Consider the following 12137-nt stretch of genomic DNA (forward strand, 5'->3'; position numbering starts at 1 on the left):
TATGCCAGAAATGGTAGATCTTCCAATGAGAAAATCATGGTGGAGGGCGGAAGAAGACAGGCCAGTGGACAGGAAGCTGAAGAACAACAGAAATGGAACATTTTAGAATGCACAAATTAACAAAACACCAGGTACATACATACCAAACTTGTTAGTGATTCATATCTACTAACACACATATATTTGGTCGCACAATCATTACGTGATATTCAGTACATATTACACATAACATTCTGGTCTGTAAGTTTATATATATCTGGAATAAGATGAGGGCATTAAACTTCGGACCAAATAAAAAACAGAGTTTGGGGAACACATCATGAACATAGAGAATGTGGTTGTGTAGTACATGCCGTAATGTGAGTAGAAGTCGCTCCTCTGCAGTCTAGCTTGGAGCATCCTTGTGTCCTGAAAGGTTATCCCAGGATCCCAGGGCTCACTGTCTCCAAGAGTAGATCAAATGTTGCAAGGCTCATGCGACAGTATTTGTAAAATTTTTCCGGGTGATCCCGCAGAGAAGAATAGAGGGGCTGAAAATGACCTGTTGTGAGTCGTTGCCTCAAAAGTGGATGGACCCACATGCGTCGCCTCCTCCTCGGATCCACAATCACTGGGTATGGCTGGCCAAAGCGCCTGGACAAAACCCAGTTGAAAAGAACACTGTCAGTTGGGGTGAACTGAAGTGTGTCAGACATGTTTGCTAACAACCAGCAAGACCCCCACACAAGCAGAGCACCAAAATGGGCAGATTGGAGGCTGCCACCTGATGTTGAGGCAATAAATAGGGTCGGTGCTGATGATTTAAATTATGTGCAGGCCTCAAAACCGTTAAATGTCCGTTTTGCAAGGCTGCGAGAAAAAAACGGTATACGGATGCCATACGATTTAAATTCGGATGCTTACATGAGAAAAATTTGCGGCCACACCCTGACAACGGATGACATACGGAGCACTATTTAGGGACCATTTATGCTTATTACGGACGTAAAATACGGTCCGTATTTTTCTACCTTGTGTGTGACTCCAGCCTTATCCAAACTATTCCTGTCCTTTTATAAGAATTATTCTTTAGAACCTGATTCCTTCATTCAACATCATCTGCCAATGCTTCTTTCTCCTAATACACTGTACAGTGTGGAAAATAAGTACGGCATTGGATACACTGCTGATTTTGCAAATTTTCCCACCTACACAGAATGGAGAGGTCTGCAATTTTTATCGTAGGTACACTTCAACTGTGAGAGACAGAATCTAGAAATATAAAAAAAAAAACAAAAACAGAAAATCATATTGTATGCACAAGGCTGGTATGCGCTTCAGGAATATAGGCAAGCAGCTTGGTGAGAAGGCAACAACTTTTGTCGCAAGTATTAGAAAATGGAAGAAACACAAGATGACTGTAAATCTTCCTCGATCTGGGGCTCCATGCAAGATATCACCTCATGGGGTAAGGATGATTCTGAGAAAGGTCAAGGATCAGTCCAGAACTACACGGTAGGACCTTCTCAATGGCCTGAAGAGAGCTGGGATCACAGTTTCAAACATTGCTATTAGTAGCAAACTATGCCGTCATGGATATAAATTCTGCAGGGCATGCGAGGTCCCCCTACTCAAGCCAGCACATGTCCAGGTATTCGAAGTTCTCCAATGACTATCTGGATGATCCAGAGGAGGCATGGGAGAAGGCCATGTGGTCAAATGAGACCCAAATAGAACTTTTTGGTCTCAACTCCACTCGCCGTGTTTGGAGGTTGAAGAAGGATGAGTACAATCCCAAGAACACCATCCCAACTGTACCCATATTAATATGGGCATACAGTAAATAGAAATGTTAAGCTAGTCCTATCTGTATGCCTCATATTAGTGGTCTTGTTGTGGAAAAATGTTATATTCTGTCTTTATGCTAATGATTTCTTCCAGGCTCAGGGGCATGTGGTGCCTGGAAGAAATCCATGCCTCCTATTTTCATTGTATTATTACCCCCTCCCATGCACGTCAGTTATGGCCCCGGAATCCTGCACCTGCTCCTTGCACTGCCTCAGAAATACATACCTCATTCTCCCTTCTATGGGCACTGCATTCAGGTATCTTCTGCGCAGGCGTCAGCCACTTCCGCTTCAGTGACCTTCGGTGTGCGTGCTGATAAGGTGCTTTCCCCATTTCCACCTAGCATAGTCATCACTACATGCTCATGGTTCCTAGCGATGACTATGCAGGGTGGAAGAGGGGAGAGCATGTTATCGGTGCGCACACTGGAGGTCACAGTAACTCGCCGATGCCTCTCCTGAATGCAGTGCCCACAGAAGGGAGGATGAGGTATGTATTTCAGGGGAGCGCAGAGAGCAGGCGCAGGATTCCTGGGCCATAATTGACATGTATGGGAGGGGTTAATATTTCAATGAAACAAGAGGCGGCGATTTCTTCCAGGCATCTCACGCCTCAGAGCCTAGAAGAAATCATTAGCCTATAGACAGAATATAACATTTCTTCACAACAAGACTGCTAATATGATGCATACAGGTAGGACTAGCTTAACATTTCTGTTACCTGCAAGCCCATATTAATAGGTGATATATGTCCCAAGGGGGGTATAGATTCCCTTTAAGTTCTGGAATTCTATTGTATCAAATATTTATTTCATGCAGTAAAATGCAAATTAACTGTGTACTATATTTAGTGATTTTTGGGATTTTTTTTCTAAATTCTCTCACAGTTGAAGTGTATCTACAATAAAAATTACAGACCTCTCCATTCTCTGTAGGTAGAAAACTTGCAAAATCGGCAGTGTATCAAATACTTATTTTCTCCACTGTATGTATCTCACACTTTTGCCTGTTTCACATGAGTGTATTGGTAAATAAGCTTCATATGTCCATTCATAAAACAATCCTAAAAAATATTTTTAATTTCCAAATGAAAAATATGGAGTAATACTCAAAGTGATCAACTCTATGCTCCACTGAGCACCAGTTATTATCTGGCACCAGTTATTATCGAGCCAACACCTTTCACTTTATCAAGGCTATTTCTGATCACTGCTGTTTAACCACTTAGATGCTGCTGTTAATTTTTTGACAGTGGTATTTAAACAGTTCGATTAGTTAAGCATTCATCACCCCTCCCTTTGTCCACTTTGTGATAAAATTATGGTATGCTTGTTGGGGTTGCCGTTGCCTCCATCACTACTATCTATGTACTTCTATGAGTATGTAACAAGGGTGACTGGGAGGGGGTAGCTGTGGCCAGGTTAATTAAAAGCACAGTTCTTAGACAGAGTCCAATGAGAAAACGGTCAGCAAGCTCCCCTCCAGTCCCTTGTACATGAATAGATGAGACCGTTACAGCTTTTCCCCACAGGATACCTTCTCTTCCTCTGGTCACAGCAGTTAAGAGTTCGGGAATGCAGTTGTTCTCCAACAGGGAAAAAATAACTTTTATTAAACAACATTGAAGGATGGACAAAAAGACAATCTCAACACTGGATTACTGCTCTCTACCTGACACTTGCTGAGGCCATACCCACAACAGCCGTAGCAGCCGAAGTTTGCAGTAGTCCAATCGCTGGAATCTGGGTGTCTGGGCACCCTTCAGCGAAGGCCCTTCCAAAGTCCTGGGGACCTGTGTTGTAGTTCTTTAGTCTGTAGGAGTCTTTGTTCCGGGGCAACAGATCTCTCCCATCCAAGAGTCTAGCAGTGCCCCTTCTGCAGTACACGTCTGCCCTGGTCAACGTAACCAGGCTCACTGAACTGGAGGCAGCAGTTTCCTGTTCCGCTCTGCTGCTGGCCCAGCCCATAATATTAACTGTTGCCTGTCCCTGCTCTATAACAGTGACACATAAGCATCGACATAGCCTGTAAATACTACCAACAGTAGTCAACAGGGAACTCCCCACATAACACCATACATTACAGGTGTATCATATGACGGCACGTAGCATAATATCACAAAATCAAATTACCATAATAAACATACTGTATAACATTTGTATATAAAGTGCACGGGGGTCACACGGAAGGAGGAGAGGGTGCAACTGAGAGGACCTGCCACCTCCTTACAAGTACAAAACAAAATTTTACTTTACTTAAAAAACACAAATATATTACATATATGAAAACTATAAAAGTACAGAGTAATGCACAAAACTTTAAAATGTCACAAAAAGGTTGCATTATATTGTATAAAACATAACAGTTTAAAAAATTGAATTTTCCCTATCTGGTGTTTACATTCCAGCCAATAATTCTTCAGTGCTGGTAGTACCTAAAGTAAGACTTACAAAGACTATCTTATTATGAAGATGTAATCACAATCTATATTTCCATTTAAATAGTCAGTGTCATTTAAAAACAACTTTGCTTAAATCAATAGTATAGGCGAATATACAAAAACAGATGAATTCCATCTTGATCAAAGCAAGACAAAGTGCCAGCACAGTTATGCATCAAGTTACAGATGCTATTATAACCTATGGAGAGGGGGAGGAGGAGTGAGGAGCAGAGTGAAAAGCTAACCAAGGGCTGAGATTTATCTCATCACAGTGTCAAATATAGCGTGGCACTACCGCAGGGTGCGCAAGTAGGTTACCTAGACCAAAGTGAAAAATAAAGTAACTTGGCACTCAACTGAATAATCCTTTGCAAATTAGATTTATTTTATAATTTATTGCAGTCCTGGAAAAGTTTCGGCCTATTATCGGCCTTCCTCAGTCTGCCGACTGCTATCGCGAAATACTAATCCGGTACCCAAGTAAGGATTCCTATGGAGATCTACTTCAGAATGTCATGTTGATCTAAATGGTATCTCCTATTATTATAAGAGTGGATATACTGATTTAAATGCCTTGCAAAAAGGAATATATAACCATACATAGAGAAATGTATAAATCTCCTTGGAGGTATCATGGACGCTTAATCTGTTTGAAACTAGTGCTGTATAGTCCAGGAGGTAAATGGGTCCATATGAAGCTTGTTTAGATATGGAGGTGGCATACACAGGTGGGACGCGGTATTCCCCCGCTCGTCAGCTGGATTCTCCATAGGAATCCTTACTTGGGTACCGGATTAGTATTTCGCGATAGCAGTCGGCAGACTGAGGAAGGCCGATAATAATAGGCCGAAACATTTCCAGGACTGCAATAAATTATCAAATAAATCTAATTTGCAAAGGATTATTCAGTTGAGTGCCAAGTTACTTTATTATCTCATCACAGAGCTGGATTCACAGCTTCACAGCTTGGTACTACTGGATAATGTTTACATTCTTCTGTATCTACTTCTGAACATGTGTTAAACAGAGGAAGAAACAATAATCCCTTTGTTTTTGTGTGGGTAACATCATAGCAGCTATTGTCCTCCATCTCTTCCCACTAGTTCAGAGAGAACTAAAAATTAGAGAGTGCTTGCGGAGGGAAAACAGGTGAAATATGCAGGATACAAGTCACATAATAGGTTTAGTGGGCAGAAATAATGATATTCTTCATGCATACATACCTGACAGCCTATTTTAAAATGTTAATAAATATAAAATACCTAACAGCGCTAAGCGCAAGACCTTAGAATGCACAGCAGCAAGTAATAGGACAAAAAAAACACTCAATTTGTCCAAAAATATGTAAAATAAAAAGTATAGGGTTAACTTGCGCTAAAATGTACACAGGTTGTATGAAAAACATCCAGCTAAAACAAGTCCAATATTCCAATGAGAGGGCGAGTTACCTTGAATAAAACTTTGGTTGGCAAGGGAGGAGTTATACTGAGGAAGAGAATCTTCAGAAGCAAATTCAAGGAAAAGGTCCTTTCCACTTATAGTCCGTCGCTCTGAGATAACAGTTGTCTCTGATGAAAAACAAGAGGGTCTACTCTCCCTGCATCTCGCTGTCCTGGCCGGAGACTAGTGTGCAGCTGGAGATATGAAGCGCCGAACTATGCAGCTAACAGATGCCGCATAAGGGGCAAGCCTGCAAGGTCCAAAAATGCTACAGGATCTTGCGTGACGTCACAGTCACGTGATTTTAAAATGTTACTTGAAACAACAGGTTTGTTTGAATTTAATCATTTTCTAAATTGTACTTAATGACGTAATTTACCTTATTTTTCAGCCTCTTCAAGAACACACAGGTGAGTGCCATGTACACAAGCAAGAAATGTGTTTTATGTAACATAGAGGGTAATAACAGGGCAATAACATGTATAACCTAGCAATAACCTACATGTAATCTCCTTTCAGAAGTTGATTTGGATGACGGAAAAGACAAGGACTTATTTGACATCAACCAAGGTTTGTAAAAAGTCACAAATATTTTATTATATTTTTTTTACAATACTTTTTTGATTTCTTATGCTCATTTCTTGTTCTTTAAGAATTAGGCCTGAATCTTTTTGAAGGAGACATCAAATTTCTGGTGAGTTGAAATCTTGTTAAAAAGAGTTGATTGATGCAAAAAATTTACCTAAACGGGTTGTTCTATCCCTTTCCATTTTATACTGGTAAATATAGATATCAAAGAGGAGTGTCCTCACTCTCCCTGCTCTATGGACCTGATTAGAGAGTCATTGTCTCCAGCAGATTCAGCCCTCCCATGTATTACACGGCATATAATACTAGATAACAGCAATTTCCAGGGATTTATAATCCTAAACTTAGCAAAAGTCATCTGATTGATTGTCAATTACAAATGCTAATGTTCTAAAAATGTTCAACATTCATTAAATAAAAGAATATAAAAGAAGACTGATCACGATACAAAGAGAAACTTTTGTATAAAAAATATCCTTCTATAAGGAAAATGAGTAGTCCAGTTTATAAAAATGATGGTTTATCTTTTAATTAAATACAGATAGTATTCCTAGAATAATATACTGATATCCACCACATTTATTAGGACTCGTATTTCCAGCATTTCTTGCTGGATTAAAGTGCAATAAATTTAGAAGTGCGGTACGCAATAAATTTGGCACATTTTGCATTAAATCTATGCCTGCTATGAGGTTCTGGCATCCAGAATACACTTTGCACAGTATTCTTGCATGTGTCGATTAGCAACAATTATTGATGCAATTGACACTAAAGATTTGCAGAAAAGAATTTCTAAATATCCCCAAAAAATGTTAATTTCCCAACAACTGAGATCTTATAACCAACCTGTAGTCCTTTTATGGCAAATTTATATTCTACATCTTATAATAGGCTTCTCATATTGAAATAGGATAATAAAACTTCAAGAATTCATTGTGGTTCACAACTAAAGCTGTAGCGACATTTCGGATAGCGGTTGGTCAAGTATGCAAGTATGCATGTGTTTTCAATATAGAAAAAAGAATAAGCCCCTGTAAGAAATCTCTGTCAGCAGCTTATCTCCTGCACGGACTGGAGACAGAATGCCCCACCTTTCTTTTCCCTGAAGTCTGCTTTTGGTGGAGTGTTGGGAAAGGTCCATTTACATTAGTTTGAGCTGTTTGAGTAAATTTGTATAATTAAAGTTATTTAAAGATCAATCTAGGGTTCAAATAATACATACAACATAATATAATATTATAGAATGTAATAAAGAATTGTAAAACAAATCAACACTTTAAAGAGAACCTGTCAGCACGATTTTGTAATGCAACGTAAAGATATGGCTGTAATGACCACCATTTGAAATTTTATGAGGATTAGATTTCGGTGCACAGGGGCCGGACTGTACACTGAGTCTTCTCCTTCCTGTCTGTAATTCCACAGCCCCTCTGCCTGTCTCCGGTATGCGAATGACAGAGGGGCTTCGGAGTCACAGACAGGAAGGAGATGACTCAGTGTACAGTCCGGCCCCTGTGCACAGAAATCTAATTAGCAGAAAACTTCAAATGCTGACTTAAGAACAGCAAAGTGTATTTCTTCCCAAAAGGTATCAAATTAATTTTTTTAAAGTGCCATTGCGGCCATTTCTTTAAATTACAATACAAAATCATGCTGACAGGTTTTCTTTAAGGGTTTTTATGGGCACAAAAAAAAAATTAATTAATTAACCTAACCTTTAACACCGTGCAGCCATTCTTGTGGTCTGTTATTGCTTACTTCCTGAACTTCTTGCCCGCTCCTCCCTTGCGACTCATGACATTTCCCAATGGGCAGAGCTGTATCTGTCCCATACCCAACACACTCTCACCCTTAGTGCCTGCCCATTACAGCTACAAAACACCATCCTGAGACTCCTACTGTATATAGCCTCAAGAAGGATAAATTGGTGCCTACAGGATCTGGAGTCCTCCGGGCGCGTGCGCGTCGGCATGAGGGCGCGAGATGGCGTGCACGCTATGCAGGCAGGGCCGTGGGGTACTCCATATCGGGCCCATCGACTTCAACGGGGGACGGTGTCACGGCGGCGGCGACCCTGTCCATAGCCCTGGGGCGTCCATTAAATAAAAATGATGAAAGGGGAAGGGGAAAAGTTGTTGGTGATGTGGTAAAAATGAAGATAAAGTTTATAGATGGTTAAATATGTGATGCCACCTGTGGTATTCTGGTCAGAGGTGACCAGTGCTGCGGTGTTGTTCCCCTGAGACTGTTGATGTGGCGCAGCTGAGGTGAAAATAGCTCTCCTCAGGTAGAGCAATAGTCCCAGGGCAAAGATGTTAGATTGATAGTCAAAATGGCTGTGAATGTTGGGGTGCAGAGAAATGAGAGGAGGATACAGAGAGGGGCAGTTTCTTTACCTTTTACTGGTAATTGGTTGCAATCCGGAGTACCACAAAAGGTGATGGAATGAGTCCAGCTCGCCTGGAGGCATTCAGGGGATCCACCTTGCCAGGTGGGGGTTTAGGACCTTCTTTCTGCGCTTTGTGTGTGGATCTCCACTGTTTATAACTAAGCTGCGACCCTCAAGTGCGTGATGATTTCACTAACCTGTACGGCTGTCAGCATGAGCCTATTCCACGGGTACCGTCCTTTTCACCGTCAGCCCCAGGCTCCTTATCCGCTGCCGTGCCCTCAGGTGTTCAATGTCACACAGGAATTTACAATCCCCTGTGCTTTCAGATTCAGCAGTCAGGACATACAGCTCCTGACCACCAAGGACTCTGATGTCTCTTTTCTCTCCAATAGCGCTTCGCTCTGGGGTCTGCTATACAGTTTTTTAGCTTCCCCAGAGCCTCTCTGTCTCTGCCTGCGTCCTTTCCCACTTCACAGATCAGCTCCCCCTCACCAGCTCCTCACAGATCAGCTCCCTGTCTTGAACTGACTAGATCTTCCAGAAAGATCTTTTTACCTCACGTTTAACTGTCTTGTCATTTTCCTCACAGCTTACAGCTGCTCTCGTTTCCATGACAACCCCCTCAGCTCACTTCTAGCTGACTCACCAACCATCTCTGCTGGCCTTAATTTATAAGGCAGCTCCCTTTTCTGACCTACAGCAGGAATTGTGATTTAAATCTATGTTACCTGGCATGGGGGTCCCCTTTCTGCCTCCAAGCATGATTTCACCTCATAGAGGGAGGCAATGTCACAGTGACAACCGGACTCTGGGGTGTCACAGATCTCCTTCCTATCATTCCCCAAATTTCACCTAGTATACCCTGTCCTGACACTTTCCTGCAGTGAGTAATGTTACAGTCAATAATATTCCAGGTACTGACACTGGCACTACATAGGATCAGTGGGTGAGCAATGAGTTAAGGCCCCGTCACACTAAGCGACTTACCAGTGATCCCGACACCGATATCAAGGTGTCAGGATCGCTAGTAAGTCGCTATGTGATCGCTGGTGAGCTGTCACATAGACAGCTTCACCAGCGATCAGCACAGTGATGCCGAGCGCCCGGCATCGCTGGCCATCCCTGTAAAAAATAGAATCAAAATAAAAAATATTGTTATTCTCACCTTCCGACGTCCCGTTCAGCCATCCTGCCTCTCTCCAAGCTCCGGTCCCCCAGTGATCCTTTGCGAGAATGACCACGAGACGTCACGGTCTCGCGGGATAACAAAGTCTCGCGGTCATTCGTGCAAAGGATCACTGGGACCGGAGCGTGGAGAGAGGCAGGATGGCTGAACGGGACGTCGGAAGGTGAGAATAACTATATTTTTAATTTTTTTTATTATTTTTTACACCTGATCGCTGGTCTCCCGCCTGTCACACACAGCGATGCGTGCTGGCCAGCGGGAGACCAGCGACCAAAGAAATGTCCAGAGGTTTCTTCCAGCGATCAGCGATACCGGCAGGGGGGCCGCTCGCTGATCGCTGTCACACACAGTGATCTCGCTGGTGAGATCGCTGTTACGTCAAAAAAGTTGTGACTCAGCAGCGATCTCGCTACCGAGATCGCTTAGTGTGACAGGGCCTTTAGACTATGAATTTATTTATTATAATGTAATCTAGCACTCTTGAGCAACCAGCACCATCCTGTCTGACCAAAGCCACAAGTTGATGAGATAATTTGTTCTGAATGTAGTCTGCAATGCTTTGTGCTTTCCCTCCTTTCACACTGTTTTTGATTAAAAAAAGTATACAAGTCATCGTATCAGCAACAAGGTGTACCCAATTGGGATGGTCCTAACCTCAAGTTTTAAAACCTTAGCATGTGTCAAAAATTACCTCAATGTGATTAAGGCCCGATCAGGACTGGGGTCAGACTGTGGACACCCAGACATATAACTATAATGCCCAGTTCAAAGAAAGGGTGGCACTGGCCACCCTCTTACTTGCACTGAGTGGAAGAAACTAAAGCAAAGCATAGTGAAATGAACTGGAGTACAAGTTGGTTTACATGTAAAGTGTAGGAGCATGTTCACACTGGCCATTAGACAGGCAATACCTAAGATAGAAACAAAGCAAACACATACTCTGTAAGTAAAAAGCAATGGTACATATAAATAAGACAGGAGATTTAGTAAGCACTGTTTTTGATTAAAATGAGTATCGCCGGCTCCACATTCATGACATCACTGTTCAGAGCACACTACTCCTAGAGCTGCTGACTGAGCCCTTCAAAGCACAGACATGAAATCTCTGTGCTCTGTGCTTTGAACAGACTGTACCAGGTCACATGTGACAGCTCAGAAAATGAGCAGAATTTAAACAGCAAGTAAATTATTAAGCTTCTTCAATTCACCTAGGTTTACAGTGCTTTAATAATCTGCATTGCCCTTACACCATTTATCTCATATTTCTGTTTTTATGAGCAGCCAAATGAAAAAAACTCAATAATTGGGGAGCAGTACCGATGGCCTATCCCAGTTCCATATTACTTAGAGGACAGCTTGGGTAAGTTTACAAACGCTACGGGGGATTTCATACAGTTAACACCAGTACTCCTGTGTGTGAGGATGGCCACACAGGGCCCACTGGATTACCTATAATTTACAATAGAAAGTGGCATAAACTATAGCAGAAATCTGATTCTTGCACGCCAAAGTCCTGATAGATGTGCCAATCTCAACTGGGTTTTCCTTCAAGCCTGGTATAAGAATATGAAGTGTCAGCCTTGTAGAATTTCCCCTTTGGCTTTGTTTGATGATTTAACAAGTCAATAAATTATACATTGTTGATTTAAACAATGGACTTAGGTCTTTTTTCAAACTAAACAACTATAACTATGTAACTAAACTAAACAGTTCTGCAAATGTTATAGTTTTATTATTAACCAAAAGAAATGAACAAATGCAATTTTAACTGGTGCGATGCAAAGCAACAAAGAAGGAGTGTTGATGGTCATGACAGCGATGGTAAAATCAGCTATCTTCCCTTCTATCCTCAACTTAATTTATAGCACTCATCTTTTGTCTAAGGATTAGTGACAGTATTTTTGTAATATACTTGGGGGTGGCTCAGTGGTTCATATATAGCATCTTTGATGATTAATGGGATAGAAGTGAAATTAATTATTCTAGGTCTTGGGTGGCTAAGTGGTCAATGCTTAAAATTATGCAACAAAAAAGCTTATTTGACAGTTTAGGAAATGGAATGGGCTACTGGGGGTGTCCTCAGTTACGGACTTGCACATATAATTACATTTTATTCTATATATTCTATATCAAATGATCTCTGGGGATTTTAGCAACTTGAATCAATTTAATTGTATAATACTGGGTGGCTTTGATATGAGGAGGCAAGTTGGGACAACCTCAGTGGTGAAGATAAAGATCCTGGTGGAAAAGTTAAGCTTCCCT

General features: G+C 41.5%; 1 protein-coding gene across 1 annotated transcript in view; it reads left to right on the forward strand.

The window, feature by feature from the left end:
- The window catches only part of LOC141096870 (meprin A subunit beta-like), an 89894-nt gene that overhangs the window by 18663 nt on the left and 59094 nt on the right, over nt 1–12137 (forward strand). The window contains exons 2-5 of the mRNA XM_073583730.1: nt 6098–6116; nt 6226–6276; nt 6360–6400; nt 11154–11232. Of these exons, the coding sequence (XP_073439831.1) occupies nt 6098–6116; nt 6226–6276; nt 6360–6400; nt 11154–11232 (190 nt within the window). The remainder of the gene's footprint in view (nt 1–6097; nt 6117–6225; nt 6277–6359; nt 6401–11153; nt 11233–12137) is intronic.

The sequence above is a fragment of the Dendrobates tinctorius genome, unplaced genomic scaffold (genome assembly GCF_039654945.1).
Source record: "Dendrobates tinctorius isolate UK_male_01 unplaced genomic scaffold, ASM3965494v1 ptg000081l, whole genome shotgun sequence".
NCBI lineage: Eukaryota > Metazoa > Chordata > Amphibia > Anura > Dendrobatidae > Dendrobates > Dendrobates tinctorius.